Genomic DNA, 18,860 nt, shown 5'->3' on the forward strand with positions numbered 1-18,860 from the left:
GAGGAGCGTGTGAGAGGGTCATTCTGTTATCTTGAGATTTGTACTAGCTGTGCTAGGGGAGTGTGTAAACACTATACAGAGTTTTACTCTGGGTCTATGAAATAAATCAATACTTACGTTCCTTGCTTGAGTTGCTTGCTTTACATACTTGTGTTTGTGCTTGATATCTTGAGCTCAGGTGAACAATCCTATCAGACAACCATCTCATTAACCGCACGAGTCGAGCATTGCCACATAGGTATATTGCAATTATAAAACTAAAAAATCATTGGAAAAATCACCACAAAAATTTCTCAAGATTCATGTCATATTCATGCATGAGATATAGTAGTGGATAATGGATATAGTAGTGCATGCTTTATCTTTTATCTGTACAGTTACTCCAAAAGAGACATTGCATCGCAATATGAGACATGTTAAATCGGACAAATGAGATCAGAGAAACGCAAGGCCATTTGACTCTTATTAAGGTACAAAGTATCTTGATGTACAATAAAGTTCGGTTTCTACGTTAAGAGTTACATCCATAGACTTTAAAATACATTTACAATATCCAAAATGATAAAATATAAGATTAGACAAGACCTGGTGAAGTGGCGCATTTTATTTTCATTTTCCAACAGTCAACAATGCCTTTTGTCAAATATAAACAAAATTCAGTTTTTGCTAGAAGTGATTTAAAAGAATCACTGGGACCAAACTTCTTTACTCGCTGCACTGCTCGCTGATCCTTCTTTGTTAAGGGGTCATGTGTTGCATCTTGGATGCCTTCCACGGTCATTTGAATTATTGGCTCGAATTTGGCATCATTATTCCCTGTTTAAACCCGATAGAACTTCTTAAACATGATAGCACTTATGAAGCTCCTTTTACTCGAAAATTGCACCGTGTGGATCAGCTTGTTTTCTAATGCAAGATGGGTCTGCCTTTCTCATCTCCTCTGTAAACAAAACCAAGGTAGTATAATGTCAACGGCACTTTGGCTAGGTGATCCAAAAAAGAAAGGAATTATTTAAGCTAGGGAGCAATTCGGGTTTCATGATCAATCCCATGATGTAGATAGCAAGGACTGTCATTACAAGAACCTTTAGCCTCTTCTCACTAGAGAAAAATCCTAACTGGAACAAATAGTAAATACATACTCTCTGGTCAAGAAATTGTGATAGAGGGAAGAAACAAGATAGCAACTGAAAGTATATAATAAATGGCATTCAGAACAATGTAATTCCTGCAGCAAGGGAGAATTCCTTACTTTAAATTACACCCTCATTTCTGTCTGTGGCCTTGCATGAGTAATGTTCATACAAAGATTGATATTTCACTGGAACATACTCCTTGAATCTGTCAGACAATCAACAAAGCTAATTGAGAAGTTGATGATTGTCGATTCAAGAAATCATAAACAAATCCGAGGCAGATAAAGAAGTTTTATGCTGTCAGAAACCTTTGCTCCCAAAAAACTCTTCCCCTTATCCCCATTTTCCAGCGAGGGATAGTAAAACAATGAATATCTTTAAATATTCAGTAAAATAAAGCATTCATATACATGTGCTCCACCTCTTCCTCCCAACCCAAAGAGTTAACTGTCACCAGAAATAATTCTTTTCAATGTCTCGCACTAATAGTGACCAAGGAGGAGCAAAACAACACCACTTATCTACAATAGTTCCTCCTTATAGGTAAAGAAACAAATGAACAATATTAAGCACTTTGGTGTCATCTCTACATCTCCACAATCCACTTTCCATCACCACTTTCTCCTCTCTCTGTCATAACCTTTACCCACTTTTAAACATTTGTTACAGAACTTATGATCTCCACTTTCTTTTAATAAATTTGGACGAGGAGTCAAATCTTGCCTCCTCCCAACATGCTCACCTCCTTCCATGTCCAATTCATCCTAAGATACAACGTTGTGGAGCATCACTGAGGGGAATACATACTCTGAGATGAAGAGTGGTTAAAAAACCAGACTGCTTGGGGACCAGAGCTAGAGCATGACCAAAAGACTATGGGAGATAGATCATAGATGACAGTAAGAAAAACATTATGACATATATATATGATACCCGTGAAGAAGTGAGATCCTGTCAGGAAAAGAAAATAATCTTGCAATTGATTGCAGAACAAGGTCGATCTTCATTGCTTTTGACTTCAGTGCCTTCATAAAGTTCACAAATTCTTTATACTCGGCATCATCAAGCTTTTCTCGAACCTACGAGGCATATGTAAATAGATTGTTAGATTGGAACATATGATAAAGTACTATCAAGTTAGAACTTAGAAGAGTCAAAAAGTAGTACTCCAGAATCAAGATGTTGTAGAACAACAGCAAAGACACTTATGCAAAGTCAGTGGTGAGAGCAATTACCAAAATGATTCAATCAATTTCAGGTATAACAGTAAAAACATGCATTCATTCAACAGCATCTGCATTTACAGTTATCTTCCAGCTCTAAGTAGCAAGAGTGTGACCAGTTTTCACCGGCAGCGGTTTCAAGTATAAAACATTCCCAAATGCAGATGCCTAGTTAAATCCTATCCTAGATAATGAGGAAAAAGAAGAAGAAAAACCCTCCACCTGAGAGAGAAAAGCTGATCCCCTTTTCTCGTCATTATGAGGCACAGTCTGAGAAACAACATCCTTGTGTAAGTGTTCCCGATTTGTAAGTGCCACATTTTTCTTTTGGGAAAAAAATTCATCACCAACCAGGACTTCTACATTTTCTTGAGGATTCTCAGAACTGAAATTCTCGGTCACTTGAAGGTGTTCATATTTTAGTAAATTTTTCAACTGCATTTCAAACTTCTCATCATGTTTTGATTGATTGGGCCCTGTTATCAATAAGCTAGGTTTCTTCGATGAGCAAGGTGCAATCAGTTCACCAGTATCTTCATCCAAACCATCAATTTTTTGGTTTGCACTTACGATCAAAGTTCTTTTCCTTGGGTTTAAATCACTCGAGCAAATCACCGTTGAATCTTGAAAAGACTTGTCTGGAGTCAGATGTGAGCGGTTGGCAGGAACTATCTCTCTAAGCTTGCCAGAAATATTTCCTTGTTTGATTTGTTTGACAGAAGATGCTGTCTCCAAGGAGAAAGTTGGGTGTATGGGTGTAGTCTGAAGACAATTCGGAGAGAAAAAGGAAACATCTAACAACCGAATAAAGCATGTGCATCACTTCAAATCCGAATAAAATGGAATTACGGGAAAATAGCAAACTAGCATTTACCTGGGGAACAAGAGGCTTGTTAAGGTGAAACTTGCCCAGAAGTTGGCTTTCTGAAACTTTCAGATTTTCTGCAATGATCAACATGTAACTACAGAATTGTTCTTATCCATATATCCGATGGTATTCTGGGAAATATATAAAACACTAAACTGTATCTTCATATCGTGTTATAATAAGCAAAAGAGTAATGAAACCTGTTAAATCAAACTTCGTCAAATTAACATCACATTATATCCACAAAAGTGTTCATTCATTTGTTAGGTTAATATTGGCATAGTTTCATCTGATCAACTTTTTTCTCTAAAGTTCCACTGGGGCTCCCCTCAATTTGGTTATCCTTTGTATTAGCAAAGCCATATGTGCCCATATTGCCCTCTATCAATTTGTGACATGAACAAAGGACACAATTTCAAGCAATAGACAATGCTTCTAAATGAAAATCATGTACGCCGATATGCAAAGTGAAAAGGACTTTAACTTTGCAGTTTGCACATGCTCTTGAATTTGCAATGCAGAGCATCTCATGACTCATAAATACCCAAGCACCGACAAACATTTCAGTATTTACAAGCCCACTAAGAATTAACTAAAACATGACATATAATGACTCAGAACCACATTACTTTGCGATGTACAATAACTCCGCATGTCGTACAGGATTATTAAGCATTATACAGGAGAAAAATAAATTTCTTTAAATTTATTTACACATGACACGAATGAGTGTTAGATCTTTCATAAAATACATTGAAACAAGCACAAGAAAATTTAGCACTTGACATTAGGCATTAGCAAACTAAAAAATCCTTACCCTGATATTCACTTCGCGCCAATTCTAGTTTCGTAGGGCCACGAGTTCCTCCATCTCGAAAAAATCGAGTCAATGTGTAAACTACATCACCAAATTTCGAGTAACACTGCAACACAAGTTAAAGTTTTTTTTTTTTTTTGAAAAAAGAGAGACAGAAGAGGAGACAAAACAAACCACCAAACCACCCCCACCCCCCACACACACAATACAGACAAACCTACTTTGACGTGAGGTTGTATCCACCGGGAGATTTGAGATTGACGGTTCGAATATGTGAACCTGGTTATGATTAAGAAGATGAATTATAAATAGTTTCATGGTGACCTTAAATATATCCATACATGTTTGAACAATTGAAGCCAAATAATCATATTATACAACAGAGGGTAAACATTTAGTGGACAAAGATTGCAATCGATACTACATTAGCAGTCAATAAAATACTAGGTTTCAATAAATGCTTCGCCAATGGGCCTATATAACCAGCACACGGAAAAAATCGTCAATGGGCCTATATAACCAGCACACGGAAAAAATATGGTTACGGTGATCAAAAGCGTCAAAGCATTTATAGATGTGATAATTCTCCAGGTTTTCCAGCATGGTTGATTTGAAGTATCCAAAAAAGACTTCCCATTGCAATCTAACAATACCGGAAACTGAATATTTGTTTGAAGGTCGATGGGATGTTGTCCACCATCGAGAAACAGTGACAAAAGAAGGTGTCCAATTTAATTTATTCGAGAAACTAAGCTTGCAATGACTTGCGATCCTAAGGTCACAATAATTTCCTCAACTCTAGCATCAGCATCAAAGATGCGGTCATCAACCACAACTACCTCTCATCACAAAATAGAATTGCTCCATAATCATGTTGATGACGAATGACACGACCAACAGCCTGATTTACAGCCCGTGATGCTTGTTGAGAGTACCACTCTTCTCCAGTCAAACCCTGTCCTTTCACAGAGACATCAGTAAATTTTCATGATAGTTAAGCATAAAAAATTGCTACATAAAAGACCCATTTATCTAAATATGTTAGCAACCAGAAATACCTTGATGTTGATCATTTTAGAGTGTGCCTGTTGATCCAAGTACTCACGCTTCAGGCGAACCTGTCTCCAGCCATAACATGAAAAAGTTCCTTAAAGCAACATGAAAAAGTTCCTTAAAGCAAGTTAGAGAGTCATCTCACCTTCAGTTTTCTTGAAAATGAAATGGTAGTTATATTTCACCGCTATACATATATTTTTTCTAAATTAACATGATGGTCATTTATCTAGTCAGCGCCAAATCGTAGTAACAAAAATCTCGCAAACCAACTAAAGAACTTTTGTATGATTTTTTATATAAGCTTACATTCAATGATTGTAAAATTCAAGTCATGTGGTTCATGGAAAGAAACGACTCATCTTACAGCCTTAAAAGTTTTTAAAGGTGTACAAATATGCCTGAAAAAACATGCAAGATGTTGATCACGATTTAGCTATTAGAAAATACAAGACAAAAAAAAAAGGAAAAAAATGAAAAAACTAAGTTGAAAACACAACATTGTAAAAGGAAAATAGTTCTCATTTCATGTATCACAAAGCAAAAGTCAGTGAATAAGCTTTTCTTTTTATATACTGCATGGTATTTCTTGTATTGGATAAGGCCGTACATCGCAGGTGTTGAAAATTTGCTAATAATGATAAAACACTTTGATGTGGCATTATATGCCAGACCTTGACAGATTCCCACATGTGAAGAGTAAAGAAAGAAGTTAACATTGACAAGCGAACTCGATAGGGCAGTCAACTGGTTGGGTGTTTGGACAGTGGGCCAAAATTAACCCCGCCAGGTATAATCAGTTTTCCTAAATTTTGACTCGATAGCTACCCTTATCCAGTTGGCAGGCCCAGCCCAGATTAACCCAGTCTAGGATAGATTGAGGCCAGTGAACTTTGGTAGCGGAAAACGGTCATATATATTGTATACAGGACAAAAGAACAAACCTTGGGTTCAGCCATGGCAGCAAATGGTAAGCCAGTGATGACCACAGCTCTGCCAGCATGGTCAGCAAAGTCCAAGCCTTCACTCACCTATAATATATGATAGAAATTATAACAGAGTTCATCTTACACACATGAAGCAGCAGACACATTTTGGTACCATTTTTATGAAGAAATACAGTTTTTAAGAACCAAATAAAGGAAAAAAGATAGTAATGAAGCATACTAAACCGTTTGAAAGGATTTATCAAAAATGGGCCAAATAGTTTACCATCAGATCTCGTAGAAATGTCAGCTAAGTTTGCCAGATACGTTCAAAAATCCAGATGAGACATGTGATGACAAATTAGATCATGCCAATATTTTTGCAGTGTGACAAGATCAGGCATAGAAACCTACAAACTTTTGAAATACAAGTGAAGAATGTGATTTTTGGATGGTTCAACAATACAAACATGCATGTATAAAGATTCAAATGAAACAAGCCATGTAAGCTGGAGGACAAAAGAAACTTGCAAATTTACTCAGGTATACCACACCTTTCCGCGACAAACAGCAAAAAATATAGCCCCAGAAGTTGTTGCCTCCTTTAAGTTATTCATATAATCCTGTTCAAGAATATATGGATTGGGCAAAAATTTTCAGATAAAACTTCTAAACAGAAGAAGCATAAAGCAACAAATCTTGCATTCAGACAACTTACTTCAATTGCCAGAGAAAAAAGTGAGGCTTGCCTTGGTTCCACAACAGGTGACTTGAACTTGCACATTCTTTCCCAGATTGTATTTGAATTAGCTGAATTTTGTTGGCCCTGCAAATGTGGGGTTTCATCGATCAAAGGAAATCCAGGCAAACCAATTTTATAACTGAACTTAGATGCCTTACATTAGTTTTCCAGCAGTCGATGCATTGCTCCATAAGGTAGTAAGATGGAAAAAATACCAAGAGCCCATCTGGTACAATTCTTGCAAAATTGACTGAGACATCAATCAGAATTTAGTATGTCCTCATTCAAATTCCTACTCAAAATTCAGTAGACATTCTTTTACTGATATAAAGATCTACATAGATGTTGTCTATAGTATATTCCAAACATCTGCCATTCAAAAATATCTCTGTGAAATATGCATACCAATAGCATTGCCAAGTTCCACCTTGTACTCAACAGAACCACGATTGCGATAAGAAGAATTGAAAGAATAGCCAGATGGCCCAACTGGTGCAACTCCAGCCCATATCTGATTTCCTGATATAACGTGAGGATTCTCCAAACGAACAGGAAATTCTCTGCGACGTGGAAAAATGTCAGCAGATGATTCACCAGAGCAATTATGAAAATGATTCTGAGAGATCACTGCCTTTATGAATAGTCACTCACAACTTCAATTCTTCTGCAAATGAATCAAGCGGTGATAATGTGCCAGATGTCAAAATGATGGATCCAACACCCAGTCTCAAGAATTCTTCCATCGCGATTCCCGGATTGAAGCACCACCAGCTAAATGTTCTTGAAGTTTTCGCTGAATTCTCCCACACCAATTCATCAGCCCTTATCAGAACACTTGCTTTGTATTTCACACATTTTCCAAATTACGGTAAAAATTAAAATTGCAAACAAAGTTTTACAGCCTTAAGTGAACTTTCAATTTCAAATAAAGATGGATTAAAGATAATGTCCTTGTTGATTTAAGCACTAAGGTCACGGGTTTGATGAAATATATGTATGGTCCAATCGCATATCTAAGACTACAAGACTAATAAAGAATGGAAAATGGAGGGCATTCCACAGAATTCATTCGCACATCCTACTGAACAGATGGAACAGAAAACAGACATGAGCATGATTCAATGCACAAGTACTATGTTCTTCTGCGGATATAATTTGGCACAAGGCATGTGTATGAACGTAATACTCAAACTTTTATGAAATGATGAACTTGTAATTAAGCAATCAAATGATCATTGACAAGAATAAAATGATACTGTTGAAGTGAGTCAAACTATTCGATATCAATCAACAGGTAGGTTCGTGACCACATTCTATGTGCATCATGAAGACCAACGTATCACTGCCTTAATTAGAATTAACTGCAAGAAGATGCCATAACAATAGACTCCGCACATTCTTGGACAAATGGTGCAGACTACGAGAAAATATACAAACTAAGGGGAAACGTAAAGCTAGAATGCTAGATGTTTATCCTTTAATGAGAATGGAGTTCACAAGCTACCTTTAAAGGCATCTGCAACTTTAGCTTCAACTTCCTGGACATGAAGCTGTCAAAGGTCAAGGTACCATGTCAGTAAATATGCGCAGGTGAAGTAGCCTGTTGACATGAAACTGTCAAACCTTGTAAATCTAGAATATCAATATAAAACAAAGGGAGTTAATTTAACTCACCCGATAGTATTGGGCGTGAGCAGTACTGTTATCTCTAAAAATTAGTCTAAGAATGTCACCCATGCTCTCTAATCTGCAAACAAATCCATTCGTTTTATTCAATCCTCCACTTTCACTGGTGTTTGCATCTGATGAAAGTATAAGATAGATACTATGTAAGATCATAAATAATGCTAAGTTCCATCTTTTAGAATACAATCTCATCTAGTAAGTTGAAACTGCAAAGAGGAATAGAAAGAGAGTATTGACAGTCAATTCAGAAACTGCTTACCTTCTTCAAGAAGCACACATGCTTTATCGATGATATTCATGAGCATGGTAGCTGTTTCCTGAGTTATATTTAGCTCAGATAATAGCTCATATATGTAGGGCCCAGCTTTTGTAAACCCTAACTCTCTCGATTCAATAGGCACCTCAGCTATTCGCTTCTCCAGCTTCATTAGAAGGGCTGCACAAACACCAGCATTAATGACAATTATGATTTAACATCTTGGGAAAACCAACTTTAGACTATGCATGAATAATAGCGCGTTTGGTTGGAGAAGCCAAGGGATGAAAAAGGTTGGGGGGGGGGCTTTTCTAAAAAAGTTGTAATGTTAGGTAACAAAAGCTGTTTTAAAAAAACACTTTAAAAAGTGCTAAATAGAAGCTAGAATTTCTAGCTTTTGAGATTTTGCTTCTAATTATCCAAACGTCAAAATAAAAAACAAAACCATTTTTCAACATTATCCAAACGTAAAAATCGCTTTTTTTTTTAATAAAAACATTTAAAAAAACTGGACTTATTTAATTGTTTTTTAAAGTTACAACTTCATCCAAACGGGCTCTAAGAAGAAATAAGCTCTTTTCAAGTCAGCATGCCACTACATCTGAATATATTTCAAAACAGATACTATTGTTATGGAGAACAATATTAATTGAGATGGATGAATGGTTAATGCGTGTTAGGGATTGGCTTCACCACTGTTTAGTTAAAAACCAATTAATTGAGAAGGTATCATCAAGAGGAATGCGATTTTTTTACCTCGGAGAATAGCAAAATTATCCGGATTACAAGATTTATCATTTGACATGTCCCTTCTAGTAATAGAAAGATCAACACAATTTTTCGCCTCAGATATGCAAGCTGACAATAGGCTTGAAGGCAGGTCAAAAGAGGCTGCATCAGCACACAAACCTTCCTGCATTTGTCAAATAATTTTCAGAACTTGCTTTTTATAAGAAGATTGATTTGTTCCTGAAATCTGGAAAACGTAATAGGAAAAAACAATGATACAGTCAACGTACTAAGTTATGAGCTTCATCAAAAATGAGGATGCTGTTATTCCAATCAATGGTTAGTGATTTTCTATTTCCACGATCAATAAGATAGTTGTAGGGTGCAAATAAGATGTCAACAGCTTTGTGCAACTCCCTCGACAGGTAATAGGGGCACCTAAGACAGCGGAGGAGTCATGTGCAAATTCAGCTTTATCAACTGCCTCTTATAAATAATATTTAAAACGAGTAAACCTACGGTCCCGAGCTTCTCCCAAGATTGACCAAGTCCTCAATATCAATTGGATCATCTCCAAGACTTGAATTATTCTTCAAAAATTCTGTAAACAACATAGAGGGAATTATATAACGTATGTCCATAATTTAGTAATTTACGCAATACATTACGCAAACCAAAATATTATAATATGGACGTCAACAACAGAACACAGAATCACAATGGTCAGCATCAAAATGTTCAATTATACTCTATCAGCCACAAATTTAAAAGGCCAAGAGATATATGCAATACGACTATACGAGGAAGCAGACGAAAATATTATAATATGGACATAAACAACTAAACACAGAATCACAATGGTTAAATGTTCAATATACACTATATCAGCCACAAATTTAAAAGGCCAAGAGATTTAACTTTGTGCAACATTTGCACACCAGTAATCGTTTGCTCACTGTAAATGTCATTCTCATTAAATTCATTCCTTCTCGATGTCATAAATAACTAAAATTGCTTTGTTTTCTAAAAATAATGTCCATGTTTAGCATCATGCATTTTGAACGATAACTGACTGACTAATTTCCGAAGCCTTGGCATGTAAACACAGCTTAAAATTCATATTCATGGTAGCGAAGCATGTCTCTAACTACTTCAAAATGTATCGCATACCTGTAACACGTGAAAAGTGAGCACAATATCTTTTGGTACGTTTTTTGCATAGGGCATGACAAGCATTTGTCTGCGTCTTTCCATGAAGTTGACTTACTTCGTCATGAATGCACAATTGCTCTCGAGATCCCAACACCACCATTTTGGGTCTGAACTTTATTGAGTTTAATCTAAGTTAGTTCAATATATCTATAGACAAAGATATAAATGTTACTTAATGTAAATGTCATTCCATCCAAAATTCATGAGAACTGGTATCAGTTGAAATGGACCAGAACATAATCAGAAACTGTCCCAAATGTCTAACAGTCACATGGTATGAATATGAACTACAGTGGAATATATACAAAGTAACAAATGCCAGACCTAAATCTGTTCTAGAATGGAAAATGCAATGAATTATTCCTGTGGAAAAGTTGTCAATTTTTGCATCTAGATCCCATGTAATCATAGTCCTTACTGAGTGCAAGGTACAAAAAATATCCAGGTATGAACAAGAAAATGAATCAACTTTTAAACAGGAGCGGCTAGAAAATTAACAGGGCATAAAACCTGCAATGAACTGCTGAAAGAAACCAAAAGGAAAATTGTTAATGGTGTAATCGAACTGCTCTTGAAAGAGATGAATGCACGGCAAGTAAATAATCAGAAGAATTCTCTCACTAGATTTCAATAAGCTTTCACAGCGAGCAAAAACTATTTGCGAAACTATATTCGAACGGAAAGGGTAGATACATCTCGACAAAGTCCATAGCCCCTCGGAGTCAGAATGTTTCATGTTTCGTTTCTATGTAATACATTTCATTTCCTGCTCATCCCTTACCCCGTTATAAATGTTCATTTCATGAGGAATCAAACACACAAACAAAAAACGCATAATTAGTGACCCCATGAGTTCCCGTTTCTGGAAGCCTCATGAAGCAAAGGCATTTGAACAAAACGGTCCTCAAACTCCAAAGAAACTATAACCAAATAGAGCTGACCTATAGTTGGACCTCTTCAGCTCTTGTATCACTTGCCGAATCTGGCTGTGGGTGCGAGATGTGTAGATTATGGTCGGATATTTAGAGGATCGGGATTGCGACAGTTCTTCATCTGTAAATTGGCTTCCTCTTGTATGACTTCTTTCACTCCAACCTCTTGAAAAATCACCCAAACTTTTCCTCCAAGCTAATGTGGCACATAAAAGACACAACGTCTTTCCGGTTCCAGTGGGACTTTCCAATAGTGCATTACATTTCTGGCATCATTATCGGTTATACATAACTGAATGAGATTTCAATAACATGGATGAAACAGTGTAACAAATGAACATCTTATTTGTGGAAATTCCAAGCATAACACAGAATCTGGAGAAACAATCCATATGGTATCTACAGGAAATAAGAATAACAATACCAACACACCGAATTCGTAAACAAAAATAAATCTTTAAGACCAAATTCACACATCCAACCCAGAAAGAAATAAATAATGATCCATAATATTAAAGATCCTCACTTGATTAAAAAAAAAGAGGTTATTTCTTATGCAAAATATAATTCTTTAAATTGCGTAGCATCTAACAAAGCCACTTTGCGTGTCTGACTTAATCAGACAACCACAGTTTTAGCTGCTGCGAAATGGGGAAAAAATTACAAGCCTGAGACAGACATTTAATTGAATCTTTTCACCCCTGTACTGGGTGTGGCAGCGAATAATCTGAGAAAAACGTTATACTAAACAATCAGGCGGCGTGAAATATGAAAACAAAACGGAATTTAAGCAATCATACGTCTTGAAGAGACTGGATAACTTTTTCCATGTAAACGATCTGGCAATCGTAGGCCTCGTAAGGGAAATCCACATCGATTCCCCTGATTTTGTATGTGGGCATGCTGATTTGATAAAACTTTCGAAGTACGCTATGTGGAGAATTATGCTGGACTTGGAGCCCTAACAGCACTGAGCTCCTCTTCCCGCCATTTTGCTGTGTGTTTTGTGCTATAAACAAAGCGCGCGACGTCGTGTCACCAGATGGTTGGTTGAGTAAATGGGTTAATTTACACGATAGTAGTCCTTTAGCTTTTATTAAGTTACGTACACCTCCTTTTTGTTATATTTATTTTAAATAATATTGATCATATTAATAAATTGTCAAAGCAAATCAGTCGTTGTAGTATAGTGGTGAGTATTCCCGCCTGTCACGCGGGTGACCCGGGTTCGATCCCCGGCAACGGCGATTTTTTTTTTTTATTTTTTTATTTATGTTTTTGTCTAAGGTAGTGTTTGGATACTTTACATTATCTGCAAAGTCCAGCGAAACATGGTAAATATGAATAAGAACCAACGAAAAACAAATAAATTAATAATAAACAAATAAATTGACATTTTTCAGAAATGAATATTTATAATGTTATACCAAAAGTGAAGGTGTTAAGTCCTTAATTTTATCTATATCATACGAATGTGTCGGACAACCTAAATGATCTTGAGGTTTTCAATTATATTGGAAGTAACGCGCATTATAACATAAACTTTTGTAAACCATAATTGTTCGTTAACCTACCAATTGTTGAAATTTTATAATCATTAAGAGCATCTGTAATGGAGGAGGTTTATAAACGGTAAACCTCCCCTTAAAAATCCTCCCCCATTACTGGGGTGGGGTTTATAAAAATTTTCAAAAACCGGTCTCAACCCAAGATTTTGGGACCGGGTTTAAATTTTTTATTATTATTATTTTATACAATTGTGCGCACTTCCCCATAGAGAGCTGCTGACTTTTTTTAAAAAAAAAATTATTTTTATTTTAAATTCCCTTTTAGTTTATTATCTATACTAATTTAAATTTAAATTTTGTAGTTGTAATTTTGTTTGTATTTGTGTTTGCATTTGAATATTTTATTTATCTCGTATGTGTATTTTGTTTTCATTTCACCATTTTATGTAATTTTATAGTTTTTTAATATATCATAAATTTTTTATTGAACACATTAATTAATAATATATACAAATTAAATTATTAATAAAAAATGAAATTGGGAATAAGAAAATATAATTGAAGATATTTAGTTGATAGTGGGACCCATAAAAATATAGTTGAAGAGGTTTATGATAATGGAGAGAGGTTTTAAAAATGTGTGAGGTTTTTAACTTTTTATGTGGCAGTGATGTGGCAGAGAATAAACTCCTTGTACAGGTTTATGATTACGGATGCCCTAATACACCAGATTTTCTATCCTATTTGGTGTCATTTGGGTATGTATTTCGCGCTATATTATTGATCAAATATTTGTCGTATATTATTTTTGATGAAAAGAATTAAATGAACATCTGGTTATCTATATATGACAAATATAATATATAATCGATAAAATAGTCAAATATATACATTTTGTTGTGAAAAAGTAAAAATTTACGGTAAAAAGTAAATACTCCAAAACTCAAAATATATCAAACTCTACACTTTATAATATTTTTCTCTCAACTCAATTGTATTTTTCATCACAAATGAAGACCTATTTATAGATCCACATTTGAGATTAGTCCAAAAATAAATACATCATCATCTACATCATCACACACTAATTTTCCACATTTTACAACTCAATATTCAACATTCAACATTCAATATTCAATATTCAATATTCAACATAATAATAATAATAATATATTTTTCAACACTCCCCCATGTGATGATGATCGTGATATGATGACTGTCTTTATTACATGTTTTATACTGACTCGTTAAAAACCTTACTAGGAAAAATCCAGTGGGATAAAAACCATAGTAAAAAAAAAAGAGTGCAGCCACGTAAACTCCCCCTCATGTTAACATGAGTGATTCTTCACATATTCCGTAGATTGCGCATCCCAATGTTGTATATATGCTTTCTGAATATCGTCGTGGGAAGTGCCTTTGTGAAGAGATCTGATGAGTTTTCACTTGATTGAATGTAACAGATATCAATATCTTTATTCTTCTCAAGCTCTTGAGTGTAGGCAAAGAATTTTGGGGGGATATGTTTGGTTCTGTCACTTTTGATGTATCCTTCTTTCATTTGAGCAATACATGCAGCATTATCTTCATATAGTGTGTAGCGACCCACCCGGATCCACTACCTAATCAGAGTTAAGAGCATAATTAATCATGCATTAAATAAAATCGCTGCGGAAGACTTAAATACAAGCAGACCGGCAGAATACAACCGGCTAACAAACTCGATTTATACAACCCAATCGAATTACTTAGATAAAAACCTACAGCTAAATACTGCTGTCTTCAAGGTCGCTGGCTCCTCCAGGCTCCTGGTGCTCAATCCTGCACCTACACCTACCCCGTCGAAATAGGGTATCCAGATACACAAAAAATACTGGACGTGAGCTCTAAGCTCAATACGAAAGCACGGATAAACATACAAATATGATGCATGCAAATGACAGGGTATCCATATCTGGGATAACTGTATACAACTGCTCAGACTGGCGCCTGGGATATAAGCTCGTCACATCGGGATAGCTAACCACTGTGTGCGACCACTCATTCCCGAATCACGGACGCGGACCACGGAGTCCTTCAGGTATCAGTACCTAGGGGTACTCGATATCAAACGTCCTAACAGGGCTGAGCAACCCTAACTGGCTCATCTCGAAAGATATACAGATGTACAGGCACAAGATGATATGCACATGTTGCATAACAATAATAACATGCAAACACATAAATGCAACATATAAGCATGTATATCCGCTGGTCATCTCAGTCAGTACTTACGTACCTTTCTAAGGCAGTCCTAGTAGTCCCACTCTAGGTTCCAAGCCTATCATCAAGTCTACAATGCAAATACCCATGCATCATTCAATAAGCTCTAAAAGCCTTAACTAAGCTATTGCATACTCCTAAATAATTTAAGGAGACCATAGCTATACCTGCGTCCGTCGTTAGCCCACTGATGGCGACTATCCCGCAACTAGGGGCATACCCCTGCTGCAGCTCCACAGCCTCGAGCACTACTCCGCTACACGAGCGCTGCTCCGCTACTCGAGCACTGCTCCGCTACTATGTCAGACACTGTCTGACTATACTAAAATATATTCCCTACTCCAACTCTAAAATAAGAGTACCCAAAGCCCTAAAATAGAGCTACTAGGCGAAGGAGAGGAACTCGGAATTGGCAAGAAATGAGGAGCTCGGACCTCATATTTATAGGCATCGATCGGAAGCTCCGTTCCTCGATCGGAAACTCCGAACGTGTAGATCGGAAGCTCCGTTCTCCCGATCGGAAGCTCCGTTCGCTACGTGTCAATTCGGTCCACATGCAACCACACACCTGTCACCGACAGCCATCGGAAGCTCTGATCCCGATCGGACGTTCCGATCTTCCTGCTTCCGATGTGGTTCCGAACTCACCAAGATCGGAAGTTCCGATCCTGGATCGGTGGTTCCGATCCCACTCGAATCTTGGGACCCTCCAAACCATTTTCGAGTGTTCTGGATCCATTTTTGGACTCCGTTAACCCTTCTGGAATTTCCTTAATCATGTTTTACTTAATCCAAATATAATTACATGATTAAATACTTATTAATCGTTAATTATGGATATGGGCTACTACATTCTCCCCCACTTAAGATATTTCGTCCTCGAAATCAGATCTTAAGTACCGAATGAAAACAACTCAGGATGTTCTGAACACATCCTGCTCTCAAGTTCCCAAATAGCTTCCTCAGTACTTCAATGTCGTCATTGAACTATCAATCAGAGGAATAACTTTATTACGCAAGACCTTATCCTTATGATCCAGGATACGAGTAGGTCTTTCCACGTAAATCAAATCAGTATCCTCTTGAATTTCAGACCGCTGCAGAATATGAGACTGATCCACCCCATATCGTCGCAACAGAGATACGTGAAATACGTTGTGAATACTGGGAAAATAAGGTAGCAAAGCTAGCCGATAATCCAAATTGCCAATGCTCTCGAACGAACCATAAACCTAGGAGATAACTTGCCCTTAAGGCCAAATCTGAGAATCCTGCAGAAAGGTGACATTCTCAGAGTTACTTTCTCCCCCAGCATCAAGCTGCAAAGGCTCATGCTTAGGATCTGGCATAGCTGTTCCGACGATCCTGTGCACTCTTAATCCGTTTCTTGGTCTGATCAACTATGTCTGCTAACTGCTGGACTAACTCTAGTCCTTCAGTCTGTCTCTCCTCCACTTCTCCCCTAGAAGGGTGGAGTATGACAATGTCGTCCGTACAACGCCTCAAATGGTGTCATCCCAAAGCTACTATGATAGTTGTTGTTGTACGCGAACTCAATCAATGACAACTGATCCTGCCAGACTGAACCAAAATCTATAACACATGCTCGCAGCATATCCTTCAAAGTAAGGATTGTGCGCTCTGACTGACCATCTGTCTCTGGATGATATGTATTACTCAAACTGAGAGTAATGCCCATTACCCGTCGAACCCTCCCCCAAAATCTGGAAGTAAACCTGGGACCTCGATCACTGACAATGCTCATAGGCACTCCATGAAGTCGATCGATCTCCTGAATACATAACCGAGTCAAAACGATCCACATTGTACTCTCGGCTACAGAAAATGAAATGCGCTGACTTGGTGAGTCGGTCCACCACAACCCAGATAGCATCACAATTCCTCAAGGATACCGGAAAATGGGTCACAAAAAGTCCATCGTGATAACTCCCATTTCCCACTCAGGAATAGGCAGACTGTGAAGCAAACCTCCAGGTCGTCGGTGCTCTGCCTTGACCTGCTGACACACCAAATATCTCGAGACAAGTTGATAAACATAGCGTTACATTCCCTTTCATCCGAACCGAGTATGTAGATCTTTGCACAACCTATTGCTTCCCCGGATGAATACTTAACTTAGCGTGATGCACCTCCAAATAACAAATCTCAAGAAATCCACTGGAAGCACCCAAACTAATCATTCCGATTAACAGTCTTTAAAATTTGTCCACTGACAATCCTTGGACAATCACTGAATCATATTTCCCATGCTGAATCAATCATTGCTAAAACCAAGAAATGTTCAAATCAAAATCCGCCCATGGTAATCTCAGCAACGCTGTCAACGAACTACGATCACAAGAGCCACCCTATGACCACTTTCGTGATCCATAGAATCCAAAAAGTCCAAATCTCCGCATTCCGGAAGATCCTTAGCGATGAAGAATCCCCTAAATACACTTGAATCGCCATATCAAGCATACAATACTTAAAGTACTATTTTCAGCACTTGTTGATTCACTACATCCCAATCAACACCGATTGGAATAATATGATCGATCAAGTCAACCTACTGTAGCTCTCGATCTTCCTGACGATATCGACCTTAGTCAGATGATCACAGTCAATGAACTCTCATGGATGATCAATATCGATGATCTCCCTGCCACACGTCCGCAGATCCCCAATACTTGGAATCAAAAGAATCACAGCTGATTCAACCACTCATCTTTGTCAGAGTCAGACAATAACCACGAGTAATCACCAGTGCCGAGCCGGCATCCGTCTAGACATACTAACCACTGTCTATACTCGTTCAAGGTTATCATAAGGACTTGTTCAACTCAAATCACAATACAAGTCCGAAAGATTCCAGATAACGCTGAACATGCTCCTGATAATTATATCTCTCGCTAAGATTGCAACAAATCGAGACTGAGGTAACCTGTCAAAATGTACCACCTGGAATCACCACCAAGTGTACACTGGTATAAGTCACGCTTTTCTCACGCCTCAAATAGCCATGTACAATCCTTAGCATCAAATATAATCTATCACTGAAGAAAACTATCCTTGCCGAAAAATACTCATCCCCGAGTCAAATGCTCTAGGAAATTTACTAACACAACTCCTGAATAGCCCTTATCACCAGAGCATCCAAACACCGACTAGATCCACTAGTCCAGCAATATTCGATAGGCTAAAACTATCTGCTCAGAGTACGCACTTGTCAAGGAAATCCCTCCAAGACTGGTTCATATGACAAAACTAAAACCAATATCCCTGACGGCAGTCAGACGATATCTAAACCACTGATACCTAACCAGGTATCTAGTCCTATGCCATAACCCGTCGTGACTGTTACCAAACTCTAGACTAGGTAGCCTTCTCGTCGCCAATCCTGAAGCATGAAGGCTTCCTGGCATTCTCCAAAGTACGAAAGACTCCCAGAGTAACACTTGGCATAGGGTCGCGCTCCATCATGTCTAGTCATGGTCATAGTCCACAACT

The 18,860-nt window shown here is 37.4% G+C and overlaps 1 protein-coding gene and 1 non-coding gene across 4 annotated transcripts; one reads left to right on the forward strand and one right to left on the reverse strand.

Annotated features, from left to right (window-relative positions):
* Nucleotides 1–459: 459 nt before the first annotated feature.
* On the reverse strand, nt 460–12,599 carry LOC140863865 (regulator of telomere elongation helicase 1 homolog). 3 transcript variants are annotated; one of them, XM_073267620.1, is made up of 24 exons: nt 12,381–12,599; nt 11,590–11,846; nt 10,607–10,755; nt 9,956–10,037; nt 9,727–9,874; nt 9,464–9,620; nt 8,711–8,887; nt 8,440–8,567; nt 8,270–8,315; nt 7,417–7,558; nt 7,171–7,325; nt 6,924–7,015; nt 6,742–6,849; nt 6,578–6,646; nt 6,042–6,128; nt 5,103–5,162; nt 4,884–4,999; nt 4,266–4,323; nt 4,045–4,150; nt 3,234–3,301; nt 2,582–3,121; nt 2,070–2,215; nt 1,253–1,341; nt 460–940 (listed from the first exon to the last, which is right to left on the reverse strand). In XM_073267620.1, exons 1-23 carry the CDS (start codon nt 12,480–12,482, stop codon nt 1,254–1,256), a joined length of 3,081 nt encoding a protein of 1,026 aa, XP_073123721.1. In that variant the 5' UTR covers nt 12,483–12,599; the 3' UTR covers nt 460–940; nt 1,253. The 3 variants fall into 3 exon arrangements, with proteins under 3 accessions (XP_073123721.1, XP_073123722.1, XP_073123723.1); XM_073267621.1 differs by lacking the exons at nt 11,590–11,846; nt 12,381–12,599 and having other exon boundaries at nt 9,952–10,037; nt 10,607–10,742; XM_073267622.1 differs by lacking the exons at nt 460–940; nt 1,253–1,341; nt 2,070–2,215 and having other exon boundaries at nt 2,892–3,153.
* A 156-nt stretch (nt 12,600–12,755) lies between these two features.
* TRNAD-GUC (transfer RNA aspartic acid (anticodon GUC)) lies at nt 12,756–12,827 on the forward strand. The gene has a single exon. It is a non-coding gene; the product is annotated as a tRNA-Asp (tRNA).
* The last annotated feature ends 6,033 nt before the right edge of the window (nt 12,828–18,860 follow it).

This window comes from Henckelia pumila, chromosome 4, assembly GCF_033568475.1.
Source record: "Henckelia pumila isolate YLH828 chromosome 4, ASM3356847v2, whole genome shotgun sequence".
Classification (NCBI taxonomy): domain Eukaryota; kingdom Viridiplantae; phylum Streptophyta; class Magnoliopsida; order Lamiales; family Gesneriaceae; genus Henckelia; species Henckelia pumila.